General features: G+C 44.1%; 1 protein-coding gene across 1 annotated transcript; it reads right to left on the reverse strand.

Annotated features, from left to right (window-relative positions):
* Positions 1-10,114: 10,114 nt before the first annotated feature.
* TAP2 (transporter 2, ATP binding cassette subfamily B member) lies at positions 10,115-20,428 on the reverse strand. Its single transcript, XM_045074665.1, is given in 14 exon segments — positions 10,115-11,118; positions 11,665-11,801; positions 12,128-12,287; positions 12,486-12,659; positions 12,834-13,022; positions 14,225-14,353; positions 14,467-14,664; positions 17,264-17,469; positions 17,753-17,883; positions 19,110-19,224; positions 19,315-19,588; positions 19,591-19,817; positions 19,917-19,987; positions 20,254-20,428. Coding segments are annotated over 13 exon segments (2,124 nt in total). The 5' UTR covers positions 19,921-19,987; positions 20,254-20,428; the 3' UTR covers positions 10,115-10,938.
* Between the last annotated feature and the right edge of the window lie 1,579 nt (positions 20,429-22,007).

Below are 22,007 nucleotides of genomic sequence, written 5' to 3' on the forward strand. Positions count from 1 at the left end.
AAGTGGAGAAAAGCATTCTACTTGAAGCTAAGTGAATGAGAACCTGACATGGAGAGTCAGAAGCAGGAGAGGGTAATAGAGGCTTAAGCCCAAGTCTGGTTAGCTCCTCTGCAGGCAATACTGTAGCTGGGCTTCAGCCCCTTCTCTCAAAGATGAGAGAGAGATCTTGAGGAGAGAAGAAAAAGTGAGGCTGATACAGATAAAAGGCATGATTGTTTTGGAGTTAGAGGAAGAGAAAGAGTTGATAGATGGCAAGAGGTGTTGAAGGGAGACTGGAGGATGTGGATTCTGAACCAGGAAGTTAGGAGGACCACTCTTTCCTAATTCTGATGTGAATGTGTTTAAGGCTCATAATGCTAAAATCTGGCTTGCCTACATCATCATCATCGTCATAGCTAATATTTGTTGATTATACTTTATGAGTCAGTTTTTAAGCACTGTGAATGTCTGTGTCTGTGCACGGTGGTGGGGGATGAGGGGAGAGAGAAAGAGAGGAAAAGAATAGAGAGAGAATCATACTAATAACCCTTGCAGAGATATTATTATGATCTCCCTCTTCTAGCTGAAGTAGTGAAAGAAATGCAAGGGTCACATAACTAGTAAGTCCATCAGCAATCCTTTTCCCATTGCATGGTAATTCTTACTTGGAGGCCCAGGAAAGCTTTATTTCTACTGCTTCAGTATCCTTGTGATGATAAGATGCACAAAGGAACAAAATAACTGAAGGATTTTATTAAAACTACTTGGAGTCAGAACAGACCCCCAACATATCCTACCTCACATAAGGAAATCAGTGGTCTCATATATCGCAAGCAGGGAGTGGCATAGAATCCATCTATGGGCACTAAGAAGAGAAACCAGTACCAACCCGTGAATCTCCCTTGTCAATGGCCTCTGATACAAGCATCAGTTCATCCAGCTAGAAACTTTGTTGAATCAGATCAGGGGACAAGCTAATAAAGGGAGAGGTGGTGGCCTGGCTCCTTTCTCCCATGTTTTTGTTTTTGTGTTCTACTTCTATGAGCTTGAAAAACAAAGTGGGGCATTCTGAAGTCTCTCTTCCTATCTGATTTCAGCCAAGAGCCTTACCTAATATAGATACAGGCTCTTCTGTGACTTACCGCTCCAATCTGTATCTTCATCCCTCTTCCTCATTCCCTCCTTCTTCTATTCTCTAAGGAGTGAGAGAAGGTAGGTATGATAGATGTAACCGTTTCCTTTTTTTTATTTTTTATTTTATTTATTTTATTTATTTTTTATTTTATTTTTTTATTTATTCATTTGACAGACAAAGATCACAAGTAGGCAGAGAGGAAGGCAGAGAGAGAGGGGGAAGCAGGCTCCCTGCTGAGCAGAGAGCCTGATGCGAGGCTTGATCCCAGGACCCTGGGATCATGACCAGAGCCAAAGGCAGAGGCTTTAACCCACTGAGCCACTCAGGTGCCCTGTTTCCTTTTCTTTAGAGAGAGAGTGCACACTTGAGTAGGGGGAGGATGGTGAGAGGCAGAGAGAGAGAGAGGAAGAGAGAGAGAGTCTTAAACAGACTCCGCACTGAGCACAGAGTCCAACATGAGGTCATTGACCTGAGATCAGGAGATCATGACCTGAGCCGAAATCAAGAGTCAGATGCTTAACTGACAAGGCCACCCAGGCAACCCAATGTAATTGTTTCTTGATAGCAGTATAAAATCATTTTTCTCCTTATTAGCTGACAAAAATCCCCCTTTAATTACTATTTTGGTGATTTTAAAGTTGAAATAAACGGTTCATTTACATTGATTTTATTCTTCCTACACCTGCCTATGACAAGAAACATAAACTGCCTTGGAGACATCAGAAAAATATTCTGAGTTACTGAACAGAAAATGAAAACATAGAAGTGCCTGGCTGGCTCAGTCAGTACAGCATAAGACTTTTGGTCTTGGGGTCATGAGTTTGAGCCCAATGTGGGGTGTGGAGCTTATTTTAAAATAAAATAAAAATATTTTTAAAAAGAAAAAGGAGGAAGGAAGGGAGGGAGGGAAGGAGGATGGGAAAGAAAATGGGGTGTCTGGGTGGCTCAGTTGGTTGAGCATCTGACTCTTGATTTCAGTTCAGGTCATGATCTCAGCATCATGGGATCAAACCCCGCATGGGGCTCCTCCATGCTCAGTGCAGAGTCTGTTTGTCCCTCTCTTTCTGCTCCTCCCCCTTGCTCTCCCTCTCAAATTAATAAATAAAATCTTCTTCAAAAGAGAAAATTAATACAGATTTTTAAGGAACACTGTGTTGAGACACAGTTCAGCTGAAGAAATTATACTAAGCTAACTAAGAATTTTGCCACCTCAAAATACTTGCTAAATCCTCCTTCCCTGGTGATACATGAGGGGAAAGGTAAGAAGGAAAGAATATGAGAAACAACAGAAATCAGTGGAATTTGGGGGGTGTCGGAAGCAAACTTGTGATCTTAGTGAGAATCCATGTGGGAATGAGGAACCAAAGGTCTGGGCTCTAATCAGCTATCACTTCTTTGACATGATGGCTGGCGGGGTGGATCCACGTAACACATTGATTCATGCTTATTATGTGACACCTTTCTCCTAGGATGGTTTTGTCCATCACATCATCCTGGAAAAGCAAATGTTGGTGATGTTTTCTTCTACTAATTTGTTTATTTCAACTCATTTTTCTTAGGAAAGACCCACAGAAACTATCATATTATGAGCTTTAAAAAGGCTATCTAGAACAAACCCAAACCTATCCTGTTTGTTTGTTTGTTTTCAATTCATGGTAGATTCTGTTGTAAACAAAATATTGTAAACATTTTTAAGGATTTTTGCATCGGTATTTTATTTAAGATATTATATATTTATTTGACAGAGAGAGAGAGATCACAAGTAGGCAGAGAGGCAAGCAAAGAGAGAAGGGGGAAGCAGGATCCCTACTGAGCAGAGAGCCTGACGTGGGGCCGATCCCAGGACCCTGAGATCATGACCTGAGCCAAAGGCAGAGGCTTTAACCCACTGAGCCACCCAGGCGCCCCTGCGTCAGTATTAATAAGTAAATTCATCTAAACTTTTTATTTTCATGTCATAGTTTAACGTTGATACTATATTCACTTCACTAAAAGAACACATTTGCTGCTGCTGAACCATTTAATTAGGATTAGAATTCTTTTTTTCTTTTTCTTTAAACACTTTATTACACTGCCCTGAATATCTCAACCTGGAGCTTTTATTGGGGTAACAGTTTTACAATTTCTCCTGTTTCTTCATTGGAAATTATTCTATACAAATATTCTACCTCTAAAGGCATTGCTTTTGGTATATTTTTCAAGAGAATTTTTCATTCAATCCAAATTTTCAAGTTTATTTTTATAAAATTGAACAAACCAATTTCTTAAGATTTTCCTGTTCCTGTATTAATTTTGTCTTTTCATTTCTTATTTTCTCTACTTTTTTCTTGATTCAGTTTGTCAGTGGCTTATTTTATTGAAATGTTTTAATTTTGAATTTATTCTATTTTTCTATTTTCTAACTCTTCAGTTTCTGCATTTATTTTTATTTTTTTGCATTTATTTTTATTATCTGCTCCTGTTTTCATGTGACTGGTTGTGCTGTTCTTTTCACTTAATTAGCTTGGTTTTGTTTTTTCCTTTAATTGATTCAAGCAGTGAGGGCCATGAATTCTCTGCTGAGTACTGCCTGAGCAATATCCCAAGACTTTTGATATGTGACTTTTAATTATCATTTTTCTAGAAATTATTTGCATTTGTTTTTCTCTCTGATAAAGAGACAGTTTCTTTAAGTTTCTATGTGGAGAAGTATTTATCTTTTCTGATTTTTTTATTATGATCCAGCTTGTTCCATTATGGTCAGAGAATACTATCCATATCATTTCTACTTTTAAGAACTTACTGAGCCTTTTTGTACTATAATATGTAGCCCATTTTCATTAATGTTTTGCTGGAATGTGAAAAGATGTGTTCTCTAATTTTAATGAAGAAAATTTAATATAGATACATCAGATCTAATTTTATACTGTTGGACTATCTTCTGTGATCATACTTATTTTTGTCCACTGAGAAAAGCAAATTAAAGTCATCTAATACTAGTACATTTCTGAATATTTTCCTTTTGTCTCCCTTAATTTCAGCTTTATGAGAGTTGTTTATGCGATATCTAGAACTTAAATGCACATCTTATGTATCCATTGTGAATTTTACACTTCACATTATAAAGTGCCTTCTTGTCTCACTCAATTTTTTTTTCCATTTGAATTTCATCTTTTTAATAATAGTGTTGTGACCTCTGCTTCCTTTTTGTTTGCTGTGCCTTTGCCATCATTTTATTTTTTGAATAAATGAATGGACCTGAGTCACTCTATTTTAGGTGTGTTTTTTGCATATTACAAACAGCAGTTTTTCTTTCAATCTAATTTAAAACTATATATTTTATATATCAGTTAAGCCCACTTTAAATTTATATAGCAAATAGATTCAGTGTAATTTGTGATTTGTGGGTGAAATTATTTTCTGTTAAATATGTTGCTTATATAAGTAATTCTTTTAGAAAATCTTTGTGTCTCGTATTTTCTAAATTGCAGTTTTTCAGATATTTTAAAAGGTGCATATTTCAGGATTGTCCTGATAATGTTATTCTTATATAATACAATTAGCTCCGTCTTTCTTTAGATAGTTTCTACTAGTTATGAACATCATAAAAGTGCTAACCTACATCCTCTCCTCTCCTCTTTCCTTTTCCTTACTTTGTACTCTTAATATGTTATAAATATGAATACTTGGTTTATCCATTTTTTGAGGTAGCTTTAGACTCCCAGATATTATAGACAAGGCCATCAATAAGCTTATTCTATATCCTTACTCATTTTTCTACTCAACCTACAATTATTGAGAAAAATGTTTCTGTTTGTCAATTTCTTCTTCTAATTCTACCTATATTTTCCTACATATTTTGTGGTATTTTTTGCTAGGTGTAGACTGAGTCTGTTTTAGTACAATGTTCTTCTTGTTACCATTATTCAATGGTTGTCTTTGTTTCTGCTAATGCCTTTGGCCTTTGACTATATTTTTAGGTATCAAAGTAACTACAAACATTGTCTTCTGTTAGTGTCAGTTTTGTATATCTTACTGCACGTCTTGATTTTAACCTTTTCATGTTTTTAGGTTTTCTTTGTGATTAATGTGAAGATCATGTAACTGGATTTACCCACAGCTTCATTTTCTGCAGTTTCAGTGACACATGATCAACTGCCACCCACAAGCCAAAGATCCTCCTTCTGACAACAGGTCAGAAGGTCAATGGTAGTCTAATGCTAGGTCACAATGCCTACATCACTTGCCTCACCTCATCTCATCATACACTCATTTTATCATCTCACATCACCATAAGAAGGGTGAGCATAGTACACTAAGTATTTTGAGAGAGAACAGTACATGACTTTCATTACAGTATATTGTTATATTTGTTCTATTTTATTATCAGTTACTGTTCTTAGTCTCTTTCTGTGTCTAATTTATAAATTAAACCTTATTATAGCTATATAGAGAGAGAGAAAAGCAAAGTATACACGGAATTCAATTATTATCTGTGGTTTCACGCATCCACTGGAGGGGTCTTGAAACCTATCCCCCACACATACGGGTGGCACAGCTGTATCGTTAATCCAACCTGAAAACCTCTTTTAACTTCAAACTTAAGTTATTTACATTTATTGGGATTACTAAATTATCTGAATTAGTTTCTACTATTATTGTGTTTTCTATTTTGTTACATTGTTTCTTTGCTTCACTTTTTTCTTCTTTCTTCGCTTATAGTAAATTGAGTACTTTTTTTTTAATTTTTTTCTTAACAAATAATGTATTATTAGCCCCAAAGGTACAGGTGTGTGAATCGCCAGGTTTACACACTTCACAGCACTCACCACAGCACATACCCTCCCCAATATCCATAACCCCACCACCCTCTCCCTACTCCCCACCCCCTGGCAACCCTCAGTTTGTTTTGTGAGATTAAGAGTCTCTTATGGTTTGTCAATTGAGTACATTTTTTAAAAGATTTTTTTTTATTTATTTATTGGACACAGAGAGAGAGGTCACAAGTAGGCAGAGAGGCAGGCAGAGAGAGAGGGGAAGCAGGCTCCCTGCTGAGCAGAGTTGACTTCAGATCCTAGGACTCTGAGATCATGACCTGAGTCCAAGGCAGAGGCTTAACCCACTGAGCCACCCAGGCGCCCAAATTGAGTACATTTTTAATGTATTCTCTAACTTCCTCTTATTGACTTAAGAATTTTAAATTCTAACTAGTTAAGAGTTACCCCTATACTTTTTAAATTTTTAAATTTAAATTCAATTTAATTAACATATCCTACCTTATTTGTTTCAGAGGTAGAATTCAGTGATTCATCAATTGCATATAACATATAACACCCAACACTCATCACATCAAGTGGCCTCCTTAATGCCCATCTCCCAATTACCATCGCCCCCACCCACATCCCTCCAGCAACCTTCAGTTTATTTCCTATAATTAAGAGTCTCTTATGATTTGCCTCCCTCTCTGTTTTCATCTTATTTTCCTTCCCTTCCCCTGTGGTCATCTGTTTTGTTTCTTAAGTTTCACATGAGTAAAATCTTATGGTATTTTTCTTTCTCTTATTAACTAATTTCGCTCAGCATAATGCCCTCTAGTTCCAACCACATCATTGCAAATGGCAAGAATTCATTTTTTTTGATGGTTGAGGAATATTCTATTGTCTATATATACCACATCTTCTTTATCCATTCATCTGTCAATGGACATCTGGGCTTTTTCCATAGGTTGGCTATTGTGGACATTGCTGCTATAAACACTGGGGTGCAGGTGCCCCTTCGGATCACTGTATTTCTATCTTTTGGGGTAAATATCTAGTCGTGCAATTGCTGGGTCATAGGGTAACTCTATTTTTACCCCTACATTTTTAAGATAGTTTTAAACTGGCAACATCTGAAGTTAAACTCTACCCCCTTCCAAATAAAACAAAGGCTTTGGAATGTTTTCCTTTATCTGCCTCATTCTCATGTTGTGATTGTTCTATCATGTTTTTAAATTTCATAGTCATATCTGTACATGATTTTTATAGTTATTCTTCATTCCTCATTCTGATTTACCAATTTATAGACAGATATTTTGTTTTTATTGTTGTATGTGTCATTTTTGTTTCCTGTGTCCCAATTTTTCTTGCTCAATTTAGTATGCTTATGTAAGTGGTAATAAAAGAAAAACAAATGACAACTACCATATGATGTCACTTTTTATTCATAAGATTGATAAAACCTAAAAAGCTAATTTAACAGCACTCCATGTTGATGAGAATGTGGGGAAACAGATAAATTTATATAGTACTGATGGAACTGTGCATGAATACCTTTATGAGGGCAATTCTGCAACATATATCAATATTAGTAATATATATACATACACTTGGACTCAGCAACTCCCCATTTAGAATTTTAACCTATGGGTATTCTTGCATACGTGTATTATAATGTCTACACAAAGCATTACTTATACTAGCTAGAGACTTCAAGTAACCTAGCTACCCATCAGTAGGAGAAGACAAGCTAAATGAAATACAGTACTTCCATAAAATAGAGTGCTATATAGTCGTATATTTCTAAGTATAAAAAAATAAAGTTCAAAACAGTGCATCTAAGGACCTATTTGTAAAACTAGGGCACAAGAACATATTCACAAATTTGCTTAAATTTACATGAAATTTCCCTAGAAGATAAATATAAAGCTTGGAACATGGACTGTGTGTGCAAGGGGTCTTAGTAAACCGTGGGAAGGATGGGAGTGAGGGTTTCCTCTACATACCTCGTTGGGGCTCTTCAATTTTAAACCCCATTAATATATTTCCTATTCACATAAATATATTTTTAAAGAGACTATTAGGAGATAAGCAGATAGAAGGAGTATAGGCAACTCTTTTGAGTTTTGTAGTAAAGCTGGGCAGAGTCCACCTTTTCCAAGCTTTGTGAGCCAGACAATGTGCCTAAACCTCCATTTTCTCATTCTTAGAACTGATATAGTAACACCTGCACCTAGGATTATCTTGAGGAAAAAGTACAAAGATATACATGAGGCACTTAGCACAGCACTCGAATGACTATTGTTATTGTAATGGCAATTACATGAATTGTGATAATTCATAAGTCCATAAAACTCTAGGTTCAAAACCCAGTATTTCCTACGATTACTAAATGGGCATCAGATTCAATCAGATGGGTGCTTTTTTGGCTCACTCAGCACCAAAAACCAGGAAGATCTTTGTTTTCCTTACTTCCTACTCCTTTCTCCAAAATTCTGACAACTGCACTGAGTCTCCTCTTGAATCACAACTGCCATGAGAATAGCAAAGGGGCTACCCTACGTGGCTGGGGAAAAAGATTTGAAATTCAATGCCATTTCCACACTGGGCAAAGCAGATGGGTTGTCTGTAGGCTCCAGAGAAATCTATGAGAGTTTCCTAAGGTTTCCCCTCTCCATTCATACCACCCTTTGGAAAGAGTAAAATATGACTGAATGGGAAAGATGCCGAAGGTAAGTGACAAGAGGAGGAGGTTATGGGGCAGGCAGATCAAATGGTGTTGGGGGGAGGCGGGGTGAATGAAAAGAACTAGAACTCAGGAACAGACTAGAATTATTCATATCTGTGATTACCAAACAAACCACACTTGTAGGCTTTTGCCAAAGTTCCACACTTTGACCTCCAGGGAACATTTCCAGAATGTGTCCCTGACATAAGGTCTACTTGGGAGTTTCCCTCAGATAACCAACTTTACAGACACCCTAAGATCCGGAGGTCTGTTGCATTTTTCTAATGCCCATCTGAATGCCTGAGTTTTCTTCCCAGCTCAATCACTGAGTAGCTCTGCAGTTTCAGGCCAGTTCCCCTTTCTATAAAGATTTGACTGCTTTATTATTTTTAAGATACCTTGCAGGCTTAAACTATTAGGTGTCATTATATTGAGGCTATTGTCATTACACTGAAGCTATCAAAGAATTTTAACAGATCATCTTCCTCCTTGAGGGCAACAATTTCCCTAAGGTTGGGACATACAGGAATGATTATTCCCATTTTATAAACAGAGGAAGGACGTTTGGTTAAGAGGGAAAGAAATTGGGCCAGAATTGTCTCTCTCCACATGGGTATTTAAGTTCAGTGGTATTTGAGACACTAACACCAGAATGAAGCGAAGGCTTACCTGCATAAGAAAGCTCCTTTCTCTCACTTTGCCCATTCCCAACAGTTACCAGGATGAAAAAAAGAAACCAAAACTGCAAAAGTTCCGGGTAGTTCATTGCTAGAGCTGGAAAGCACCTGGTGTTTCTGGGAACGTGAAAGTTTCTCTTTCCTAGAATAGGAACCTTCAAAGGTAAGTCCCTCCCAAAAGGCAGTAATGCACACAGCTCTGAATTTTCAGTGGTTGGCATGTGGAGGGAGGACAGAGAAGATTTATTCATTTGTGCAACAGACATTTGCTTATTGTCTGCTATGAATCGAGCCCTGTGTCAGGTAGTCAATATAAAACTTAGTAAAATATATGGCCTTCCCCCACCCAGGAACTCGTGGTCTAATGGGAGAACAGAAGGGTGAGGGGATGGGGAGTTTATTACAGGCTGTGAAAGAGCTAAGCTCTGGGGCAACAGAAGCACATGCAAAGGATACTTTCTCCGACTGAGCTCAGAATGGAAGACCTGACCCGAGTTAAGTCTTGAAGGACTGGGGGTAAATCATAAAGGGTGGTTCAGGAAGCAGCAAGAACACACCATATGCAAAGGCGCACAGGCATGAGGAGGGCAGGAAGTTTGCGGTGGGAGCTTAAATGCAGCAGGGAAGGGTGCTGCAAATGAGCTGCACAACCTCGCATGCTGTGAGGAAGATCTGAGCAGAAAGGAGGGGAAGAGCTTGAAGGACTTTACGGAAGTTACGTCATCTTATGTGTCTGCAAAAGAAAAATGACTTCACAAAGAACAGCTGGAAGAGCTGAGCCAATGATGGGGAAACCTCTTTGGTGATGAGATCATCTAAGACTAAATGAAAGTTATAATAACCACGGGACTAGAGAGAAGGCAGAGAATTCAGAGCTCTTTACTGAATCTGAGTATGAATTCAAGATTATGAACACACGACATCATATAATTTACTGGTTGAGGTTGTGGACTCAGGGGTCAGGCTTGGATTCAACTCCAACTCCACCCCTGTGTAACCTTGGGAAAGTTATTTAACTTCTTTGAGACTCAGTTTCCTCACCTGTAAGATGGGGATAATAATAACCAACCACATAGGCTTAAGGAAAAGGACTAAATATGATAATGCCTGAAAAACATTTAGCATACTTCCTATCATATTAAAACTCTATAAATGGTAGTTATTACCAGTGTTTTATTAACACTGTTAATTAGGAAACAGTGTTCTACCCCTCCACATCCTAGCTTCCCCTAAAATATCAGTTATCAGATATCAGATATCAGTGTGAAAGGGGAAAGACACAGAAAGGCAACCTCATGAATATTTACATCATACTGGCTAACATTTATCTCGAAGAACAGATTAAGACACAGGTAGCTAGCAGAACAGTAGCTATGGTCACCTATGGTGAAACAAGGGTTAGTTTTACTTTTCTCTATGTATACGTGCTATTTACATAATAAGGAAAATGTACTTTAAATAGATGTATTATGCCCCAATACTCAGCAGCAGGGAAATGAGGATCTTGGAAACAGACAGCACCCCCCTTTCTCCCACCCCCGGTCAGCACACATGGTCCAAACTTCCACCATGCCAATAGCTCTAGGAACAACTACCCAGCAGCACAAGCCCAGGGAAACTCCCAGCATGAGCTACTCTGGATCATGGAGATGATTACTGGAAGGGTCCCGTGTCCCCGGGCTCTCAGTCCTCCAGGAGCTGCTGCACCAGGCGGGAATAGAGGTCCTGGCCCTCCATGAGCTCTGAGTGCTCCCGCAGCTCACCCTGCCTGAGCACCAGGACCTGGTCCGCACTCTGCACCGTCTGCAGCCTGTGAGCAATCACCAGCACTGTTCGGTCCCCGTGGGATTTCCAGTCCTGCAGCTGAAGGGGGAGGATCATAATGCCTCAGAGGGTAAGAAGAAGGGCCTGGGTGGCTCAGTGGGTTAAGGGTCTATCTGAGGCTCAGGTTATAATCCCAGGGTCCTGGGACCAAGCCCTGTCAGGGGGCCTGCTTCCCCCCCCCTCCCTCTGCTGCCCACCCTGCTTGAGCTCTTTCACTTGCTCTCACTCTCTCTCTCAAATAAATAAAAATCTTTTAAAAAATAATAAAGAAAAATAAGAACAGGATGGGCATCATATCGCAACTGGGCAGTATCTCTTGTGGCACAGGGTAAAGAAGACGTGAACGATGAGAAAGACGACAAAGTCTGCACTGCCCTTCTCTCTCAGCTGTCCCGCTGTAAAGGGAACTGGGGAAAAGGAGGGGCTGTTCCCACACCCCATACTCTCCATTCCACTCTCCACCCCCCGCGAAAGTATAGATAGTCTTCCACTAGTGGGCCATTTGTCTTCCTCTGCCCAATTCTGCATACACTGGTCCTTCAATCATGAGCCTCAGGTCCTACTGCCTGCCGCCCCAGGACTCACAGCCTGCTCACACTGGACGTCCAGAGCACTGGTGGCTTCATCCAGGATGAGGACTCGTGGGTTCCGCACAAGGGCCCGGGCAATGGCCAGACACTGCCTCTGTCCCGCAGCCAGCTGCTTCCCTTTCTCCCCTACATCTGAGGAATCCGAGAAATACCTTTTCTCAGACACAAGTGGCCACGACAGCGTCCTCCCCATGAGCAGGGACGAGCACACAGCTGGTCTTTCCACCAGCCTATGTCAGGAGGGCAGGGGTGGACACCTGTTGGACACCTCTCTTGGCTGGCCCAAGAGAGGGAGCACTACTACCCCGGGGGACTGTCTCCCAACCGGGACCCGCAACTAGAAAACTCCCAGTGCCAGGGAAGGCAGGAAAGTGGGAGCCAAGCACCGGGCAAAGAAATAGCAGACACAACCCATACCCCCAGGAAGCAGCTCCAGCTCCTCTTCTGAAGGAAGGTACCTGTACTCAGTCCGTGCTCCAACTCCTGTATGAAGCCATGGGCATTAGCTGCCTGGGCAGCTGCCATCACCTTCTCATCACTGCAGCTCTTCAGCCCGTAAGCAATGTTGTCCCTCACAGAACCCGAGAAGAGCACAGGCTCCTGCTCCACCGAAGTCACCTGCGCAGAGGGGATGGGAACAGGGGACGGAGGGTGTGTTAAGCCCCCGGGGCAAGGATCCTCTTTTCCTCCTGGTCCAGCTCCCTTAGAATGTGCTCCATGTTTCTTCCCACGGATCTCCCATGCTCTCCGCACATGCTTCTTCCCTCCTATCTCCTGTTCCTCCTCACCGCACCCTCTCTGACCACCACCACCCACCTGTCGATGCAGGTAGCAGTGTTCGTACTCGGAGATGGGCTTCCCATCCAGCAGCAGTCGTCCCCCGGTGGGCTGGTACAGATTCTGCAGCAAGGCAGCCACTGTGCTCTTCCCGGACCCATTGGGCCCCACCAGAGCCGTCATCTGACCAGGGCGTAGAGTGAACGTCAGCCCCTAGAAAAGCCGAGAAACAGTCAGAGGCTTGCCCCACGGACCTCGCCTTCTGGTTCTGTCGGGGGGGGGGTGGGGGGGGTGGAGATCAACCTCTCAGAGACAAAGGATCTACTACAGGCCGTGCCGCCTGGGAGCCGAGGTCCGGGTTCCCTCCTTGCAGCCCCTCTAAGGCACCTTGAGCACAGGCTGGTCAGGGCGGTTGGGATACGCAAAAGAGACGTCTTGGAATTCCACCAGCCCCCGCAGAGTGGGAGGGGCCAGCGTCCCCGGCGGAGGCAGCTTTGGCTTCCGATCCAGGTACTGAAACACCTTCTCCGCAGCCCCGACGTTGCTGAGCATATCGCCGCACATGTAAACCAGGGTCTGGAAAACAGGAACGGAGGGGTCAGTTCCCCGAATGCAGCTTCACCAGAAACCAGCTCCCCAGCTCCTCGCACGCTCCCCTGCCACACTCTGTCCAGGTCAGGCTTGGTAGCAGTGTTCGTACTCGGGAGATGGGCTCGTGCGTACTCGGAGGGGATACCTCCCCTCATCCGAAAAGGCTTCCCTCCCCCTAAACGTGCAATTCAGATGGAATTTAAAGGCAACCCAAGGCCCCAGCGAACCAATCTGCAACGTAAAGGACAGAGAGGTCCGTACTCGGGTTCAGCGCTAATTCTCTTCCCCATACCCTCCAGTTCCCGCTCCGTATTACTTGTGCACCATTCTGTTTTGCCTTAACTGGACAGGGAGCTCCCTAAAAGCAGGCACTATGCCCACCTCATCTCTGCCACTCTAGCCACCAGAGTGCCTAGCACAGCTCTCCATACATAAAAGATGTTTCACAAATATGTAGGAAAAATTATAAAATAACCACCAAGGTGAAGTAGCTATTTTTGAAAACTGGTAAATCTAGGAAAAGACCCAAATGCTATTCTGCCTTTCCTACTCAAATTGTACCACTGGGTTATCAAAGAGTGGACCAGGGTAAGTCTCCCTGGATAGATGTATTCCAGCTATTAAGTGGAGGAATGGTAGAGTGTCACCGTCTTGCAAGCCCTAATGATTTTAATGGATCTAGGCATTGAGCATTAATGGCTGATGCTACCACAGACATACATGAGAGAGATAAATGTAATATAGACACATATGTTACATGGATGAGACAAGTGGAAATATAACCCCTGTATTTGATAAATTTTAGGAACTACTGTTACACTTTTTTGGTGTAATGTGTTTCCTGGTTATATTTTTTAAATATTTATGTTTTAGAGATATGCCCTGAGGCATTTACAGATAAAACTGTATCTTGAATTTGTTTCAAAATAATATGGGTGGAGGTACAGTTGAGACAGAATGGCCATGAGTTGGTAATTTTAAAGCAGGTGATGCGTACATGCAGGTTCATTATAGTTCATCCCTTTTTGGGGGGCATAAATTTGAAGTTCTCCATAATATAATGAGCTGGGGGTTGGTTTGGTTTGTATTTTTAAGGAGCTCAAACAAAGGCCCAGGCCCAGAGGCCATAGAGAAAACTGGGGAAGGGGGTGGGGGTTGGTGAGAGTATGTCCAGGCTCCTGACTCACTTGCACATAATGGCCCATGTCCTCCTCATACAACAGGAAGGAGAGCAGCCCGCCTTGAGTGAGGTCCCCAGCCAGGATCTGCTGCACCCCACAGTTCAGCATCAGTACCTGCATTCCCAAGTGCACCGTCTGCAGGGAGAGAAGAAAGCCCTGAAAAAGAGTCCACCACACAGAGCAGCGGGGACCCCACTGCCTTCCCTGTCCCTCTCTGGCTCCTAGCCCCAGCCACACAACCTCCTCACCCTCTGAAAGAGTAGGTAGAGGGCACGTTCCAGGTCTCGTCGCCACCACAGCTGCCGGCACCGTTCCAGGGCCTCCTTATAGAGACGGATTTCCTGCGCCTCGGCTCCAAAACTGCGAACCGTCTGCAGCCCTCCAACAGCCTCCCGCACCACTTGTCCTGCTTTCGCCAGAGCATTTTGGATGTCCAGAAGCAGTGCCTGCAAAAGTGGGCAGCGGGGGGGGGGGGGGGGGGGGGGGGGGGGGGGGGGGGATATAAGAGGCTGATGGGGCAGAAGACAAGAGACCTCCCCCAAGCTACCTAAGGGGCGCCTGGGTGGCTCAGTGGGTTAAAGCCTCTGCCTTCAGCTCCAGTCATGATCTCAGGGTCTTGGGATCGAGCCCCCGCATCGGGCTCTCTTCTCAGCAGGGAGCCTGCTTCCTCCTATCTCTCTCTGCCTGCCTCTTTGCCTACTTGTGATCTCTCTCTCTCTGTCAATTAAATAAATAAAATCTTTAAAAATAAATAAAAATTTCTAACTGTCCTTTTCCCCTCTTCCTTACATTTCTTTCCAAAAGAACTAGGGAATACAGGCTCCCCATTTGCTCCTTCATTTAAGGGAATCCATACCACCCGCAGCATCTGAATGAAACCAGAAGAGATCATTTTCCTAAAGAGCCACTGCTAGTTAACAAAAGGTGGGGATGTAACTCAAAACGGATAAAAACCTAAACCAGAGCTAAAACCATAAAACTCTTAGAAAAAAACTTCAGGGCAAAGCCTCATGACACTAGATTTGGTGATGATTTCTTGGAATAACACAAAGTACAGCCAACAAAAAAAAAAACTGGTCTTCATCAAAATTTAAAACTTTTGTGGGAGAAAACATTTCCAAATCATGTATCTGATAAGGGGCTAATATCCAGAATAGTGAAAGAAGTCCTACAACTCAACAAGTAAAACACAACGCAATTAAAAAAAATAAGCAAAGAACTTAAAAAGACATTTCTCCAAAAAAGATATAGATATGGCCAACAAGCCCATGAAAAGATGTCCAACACCACTAGTCACTAGGGAAATGCAAATCAAAACCACAGTGAGCTATCACCTCATGAAAATTAGGATGGCTGCTATTTTTTAAAAAGCACTGCATATTCATATACAGCAGAATTTTACTCAGCCATAAAAGAGAAGGAAATCCTGCCATTTGCAACAGCATGGATGGAACCTGAGGGCATTATGCTAAGTGAAATCAGCCAGAGAAAAAGAGGAATACTGTATGATCTCATTTATATGTGCCATCTAAACAAACAAAAAAAAAATTTTTCATAGAAAAAGAGATCGGGCGTCTCTGCCTTCGGCTCAGGTCATGATCTCAGGGTCCTGGGATGGAGTCCTGCATCAGGCTCTCTGCTTGGCAGAGAACCTGCTTCCGCATCTCTCTCTCTCTCTCTCCCTCTCTCTCTCTCTCTCTCTCTGCCTGCCTCTCTATTTGTGATCTCTCTCTGTCAAATAAATAAATAAATTCTTCAAAAAAAAAAAAAAAGAGAGAGAGAGAGAGAGAATGAGAGAGAGAGATCAGATTTATAGTTAACAGAGACCAGAGGAAGGGGTGGGGAATGGACTGGAGGAAAGCAGACAAAAGGTAGAAACTTTGAGTTGTAAGCTAAATAAGTACAGGGGACTGTAATAAAGAAACAAACAGAAGATAGATAAGTGCTGGAAAAGAAAGGGAGAAATCGAAACCCTTGTGTATTGCCAAGGGGAATGTCAAAAGGTGCGGGTGCTGTGAAAACCATTGTGGTGGTGGGTCTTCCAAATATTAAAAACAGAATTACCATAACATCCAGCAATTCTTGGTCTGGGTATATCCCCAAAAGAACTGAAAGCAGAGACTCGAACAAATATTCGTACACCCATGTTTACAGCAGCATGGCACAATAGCCAAAAGGTGAAAGCAACCCAAGCATCCGGAAAGAGATGAATGGATTAACAAAACGCGGTCTAAGCATCAATGGCGTATTAATCTTAAAAAGGAAGAGAATTCTGACACGTGCTACAATAGGGATGAACCTGGAGGACAGTACACTACGTGAAATAAGCCAAACACAAAAAGACAAATACTGCATGATCCCACTTACATGAGATACCTAGAGTAATCAGATTCATGGAGACAGGAAATAGACCTGTCATTGCCAAGGGCTGGGAGGAGGGGAAGTGGGGAGTTATTGTTTAATAGGTACCAAGTTTCAGCTTGGGAAGATGGAGACAGTTGCTGGAGATGGATGGTGGTGAACCTTGCACAACAATGTGAGTGTACTTAATGCCGCTGAATGGCACAATAAAAAAATAGTAAAAATGGTCAATTTTATGTTATTTAAACTTTACCGCCACTTTTCTAAAAAGAGAGAAAGGAGAGCTGATACTCAGACTCAGGACTTCCTGACTGCACTTTTCTACTTTCTCTACACTCGACCCAAATTGATTTCCCCTGATTAGAAAGGGGGAAACTCTGCTTAAAATCTTCTAAGACAGCATTTTTAATCTTTTTGTGGGGAAGGCACGACCAGACTCCTTTGAGAATCTAGTAGGAGGTTATCTTGTTTCTAGAAAAATGCTCCCTCTTCTTCTCCCACTCTCTTCTCTCTCTCTCTCTCTCTCTCTCTCTCACACACACACACACACACACACTCTTACATAAAATCCCAGGGCCTAGGGCCCTTCTCAAGCCTGTCAGAGCTACTGCTCTGGAGGCTGAGAAGAGAAGACCTCTAGGAGAGCTTCTTCTGCCCTGGGGATTCCCTAACATTCCCACGTACCTGATGGCGGACATCGTACACTTTTTCAGCTGTTATTGCCAGAGGCACCTTGAGCAGAGAGAAGAGGGCCAGCCGGGGGGACAGGCTGAGCATGAAGCCATACAGCCCCACCACTTTGACCAGGCTTCGCAAGAGCACATTGGCATTCAGAGCAAGCCAGCAGCTCATCAATTTGGTATCTGAGTTCAGTCTCGAATTCAGCTCCCCTGGGGAGGACAGAGCCAGTGAGGAAACCATGTGTAAAGCAGAACACCCAGAGACTGCCCCCACCGACCGTCCCCACTGACACAGCCCCCTCTTCTAAACACACCCCCTCACTTGCAGAGACCAGTGGAGGCGACCTCACTACCCCATCCCAAAAGAGAGCTCAGCAGCTCCTCGCCCTGGCACCATGGGTGCAGGTGGGAAGAGAGGCTGTTTACAGGGTGGAGGGTAACTGAGAGGCAAGAAAGGTCCAGGGGAATCCCAGACCTGGACTCCAGGCCCCACCTGTCTTAGTATCCTGGAAGAAACTGAGGTCCTGGCGCAAAAGGGAGGAGAAAAGCAGCTGCCGGACCCGCACGTTGACCCTGGACATGGTGAAGGTGAAGCAGCTCCCACGGCAGCCGGCACACAGTGAGCTGTGGGAACGGGGATGAAGGGGACACAGGTGCAGAGAGGGAGGGAACGAGTGAGAGAAGCAAAGGAGAAATCACAGAATGAAAAGAAATACAAGGTTGGAGAAAGTGCACCATGAGAAGCAGAAGAGAAGCAGAGAGAGAGAGGGAGACAAGGGGAGGGGCAGGAACAAACAGAGGCAGGAAAAACAGGACAGAGAGAGCTAGATGTGGGAACAAAATCGTAACATATACAAATTCACGAGTATCTATGGCGCTCACTCCATGCTAGACATAGGGAAGACCATAATAGAAACGAAGACATGTCAAGAGAAATAGCTTGTGGTCCTGCCTGACCCAGAGCCCACCTTCTTCAGTGCTGTTCCTCTACCCTCCCCCTCCGTCTTGGTCTCTTGCCCCCCCACCATGACAAAGCCCTCCTTCCTACTTTACTCTGGGAACTGCAGCAATGAATTCCCTTGCCCTCCTCTTCTCTGGAGCCCCAGAGACATGCTGTTCCCTCACATCTATTGTCCCTGAAGTTGAGAATTCCTCTTAGGCCAACCATTTATATAACAAAACTTAAAGGAAAAATGAAAAAGATAGAAGCAAGTATTTCACAAAATATGGTTTCCATGTTTAGAAGGCTGTTGGGATAGTCAGACATAAAATGAGGAGGGTTTGAACTCCAGCAATCGCTGTGAGAATGGCCAGAAAAGAGCCACAGGAGGAACACTTTGAAAGCAGGAAACAGTGGGGCTAGTGTCTGAACATCAGGAAGGCATCAACAATACTGATGCTTGGAGCCTAGGACCCTGTTTGTTTCGTACATGGGAATAAAAGAGGGAGCCACTTTCAAGAAGACCAGGAGGGAGTATGATACATATGAAGGTCTGGGTATGTGGAGTGTGAGATGACAGTGGATTGTCCAATGGCAATGTCAAGAAGAGAGGTGAACTACAAGACTAGAGCTGGGTGTAGAAACATGGGTCTGGGAGTTGCTTCCGAGGAGCTGGCTTCAGCAAAGAGAAGCAAGTATGGATTGGAAGCATAATGTTGGGTAAATAGAGTGAATGAACGAAAGAGTGGCTGAGAGTGTGAAACAGAACGGTGAATAAACACTTTCACACATATTCTGGTTTAAGTATTTTATGCTTCATGTACTAAAGGATCTGAAAACAAAGTCAGGAGATGGAGGGCCCCTGTAAAGACGTGAGGCTAGCAAATGAACCCAATTAAGGATCACCTACCTGCCAATGGAGAAGAGACACATGAAAAAGATGGCGCTGGCAAAGGCATCAGGGTCAAAATCACCTCTCAGAATGTCAATGACATGACCGGAATAGTAAGGGATGAATGTCTCACCTGAAAGCGGCATGGAGGAGAACAGATGAAGATGCTGGCACCAAGGACCTCTGCCCACCTCCAATTCCCAATGCCCCCTTCCAGACTCACCCAACACGGCAACAATAAGGAAGCAGAAGGCTGCAACGAGATAGGGCAGGTCTGGCCAGGAGAGCTTCAGCAGCCTCCACATCAAGTCTGTGTTGTTCTCCTGGCCCTGCTTCCTCTCCTGGGCTCCTGGGGAGCTCAGCAGAGCCCACATGGCCCAGCTTAGCCACGCAGCCCCATACCCCACCACCAGCCAGCTCCAGGGGGCTGAAGCCACTCTGACTGGGGGAGCACTCAAGGCCCCTGGGACCAGGGCCCTTAGGGAAAGAAAACAGGGGGGGTCCCCAGACAGAGCGGGGGCAGCAGTGTTCCCACCAATCCCAGGAGTCCTCCCGCCTTTAGCAGGCACCAGAGCCCTCCAAGTCGCAGGGTCCCCTCCAGCCAAAGGCCTGGAAGCCCCGGGGGAAGGAGAGCCCCCAGTGTCCCCTGAAGCAGCCAGAGGAGAGCCGAGTCCGCCAGCAGCAGGAAGGCGCAGGGTCTCAGGTCAGAGAACCGCATGGTCTTATCTAGGGGGAGAAGAGGAATGACGGAGATGGGGTCCCAATCCTGGCCCTATGCTCACCACCCCGACTCCGCTCAACGAGTCCGTCAGCTTCTCAATTTACCCATCCCCGGTGCCCATCACTACGGCCGGCTTATGACAGAAGGCATTCTGCCTGTCATAGGGAGCCTCAGCCTTTAAAAAAAAAAAAAAGAAGAAGGGAAAAAAAAAAAAAAAAACGTGATTCCCCCCCACACACACACCCGCCCTACGTCCAGCCCGCCGCCGCCGCCACCGAGTTCCGAAGAGCCACCCCGCGGTCCCCGCCCGGCTCCCTCGCACTCTCCGGGAGGCCAAAGGGCCGGGGGGAGGGGGAGCGCAGCGGGGGGGGGGGGGGCGAATGGGTGGCGGGTTGGGATGCTTCGGGTAGCGCTCCCGGCTCTGGGCGGTTGCGAACTCACCCGCGGCGGCTTCGGGACTGCAGCTCTGGGGGGCTTTCGTCTCCGTGCTGAGCACCGAGCTCTGAAATCAGCTCGTCCTGGTTCTCCTTCGTTTTCCCCTTCAGTCTGCCAGCGGCACTCTGCAAGCGGGGGCGTCCCGGCGCCCGCCGCTTTCGCTTTCGCTTTCGCTTCCCTAGACCGTGCCCCGGTTTCGGGCAGGGCAGCCACCAGCAGGGGACGCGCGACACCTGCCGCCCGCGGAAGCCCAGTGCCAAGCCGGGCGCACACGGGACGCGCCCCGCCCCTCAGGGAACTTCTTGCACTTAGCAGCGGTTACTCTGTAGCAGAAAACTCCTGCAAAGTGTTTTAAGTTCATTAATTAAAGCAAAGCTCTTTCAAGGAATGAGATGTTTTATATTTGGAGAACCGCTGGATTTTCTTGCCTTGCGCTCTGATCCTATTTTGAGAACTGCCTCTTCCTATATCCTCAGCTCCAGTTTTAGAGTCTGGGATCAAAACCGAGCCAGAGGGGCGCCTGGGTGGCTCAGTGGGTTAAGCCGCTGCCTTCGGCTCAGGTCATGATCTCAGAGTCCTGGGATCGAGTCCCGCATCGGGCTCTCTGCTCAGCGGAGAGCCTGCTTCCCTCTCTCTCTCTGCCTGCCTCTCCATCTACTTGTGATTTCTCTCTGTCAAATAAATAAATAAAATCTTTAAAAAAAAAAAAAAAAAAAAAACCGAGCCAGAATCTGAGCGAGAGGCACTCAGAACCTCTTCTAAATAGAAAGTCCCAGACACTTTGACCGGGGCCTCAGTAGGTTTCCACTTACACAGATTTTGAGCGGAAAGGCCCCTATTCTTTACCTTCACCTGCCCTCCTCAATACAGCTCCCTGGGCAGAGCACAAGTTCAGGTGCCTCCAGGTGTGTGTTTCAGATTAAGCCGTGGGGCACCTCTGGCTTATGAGGAGGATGCACTTTGTTTCCTTGTCTATTTTAACACTGATTAAGGGGTAAACAGGATTCTATAGGTCCTGCCTGACCCAGAACCCACCTATGGAACATGCTGGTTTGTTTATTCCAGAAGTAACTCTTCAGGTTGAAACTACCTCCCCAATTCAAAATACCCCCAAAGGAAGAAGGATCACTTGGATTCCAAACCACCTGTTTGAAAGGTTACTGGTATGTTTACCAATGAGGCACTTCTAGTTTAAAGGGGGAGGTGTATTCCAAGTAGACGATTATTAAAATTTCTCCAAGCTTGCCATTCTAAGATTTGGAGATCAGGAGACTCTGTCCTTAATGGAAACAAAAGCTCCCTGTTCAGCTGCTAATTGCTTTCAAGTTTTTTCTTTAACTGACTCTCCTTAAGAGGGGACATTGTCCATGTTCCTTGCATGATTCAGAAAAACTCGTTATGTCTTTCTCATTTTCCTAACCTGCTTACTTTTTCCTCATATTTCCCTTTCCAAGGAGGGAGTCCTCTTTAGTCATGGTCCTGTCATCTTGCAATTAATTGAGCATGACATATCATGAAATTGAACCCCTAATGTCCATCTCTGCATTCAATATCCAGTGTCCCCAAAATGTTATTTGAGGTAAATGTACCACGTTTCCAATCACCATATACACGTGAGGTGGCTGCTTTTTCATCTGACTCTACAACGTCAAAAACAAGTCGTTCTAGTACTCTGCTCCAGACAAGCAAACCATTAACAGTGAACCACACAGGAGTCTTCAGGTTGCATTCCTATAAAAAGGACCTTAACCTAAAGTAAA

This window comes from Mustela putorius, unplaced genomic scaffold, assembly GCF_011764305.1.
Source record: "Mustela putorius furo isolate JIRA1106 unplaced genomic scaffold, ASM1176430v1.1 tig00000135_pilon_pilon_pilon, whole genome shotgun sequence".
Lineage (NCBI taxonomy): Eukaryota > Metazoa > Chordata > Mammalia > Carnivora > Mustelidae > Mustela > Mustela putorius.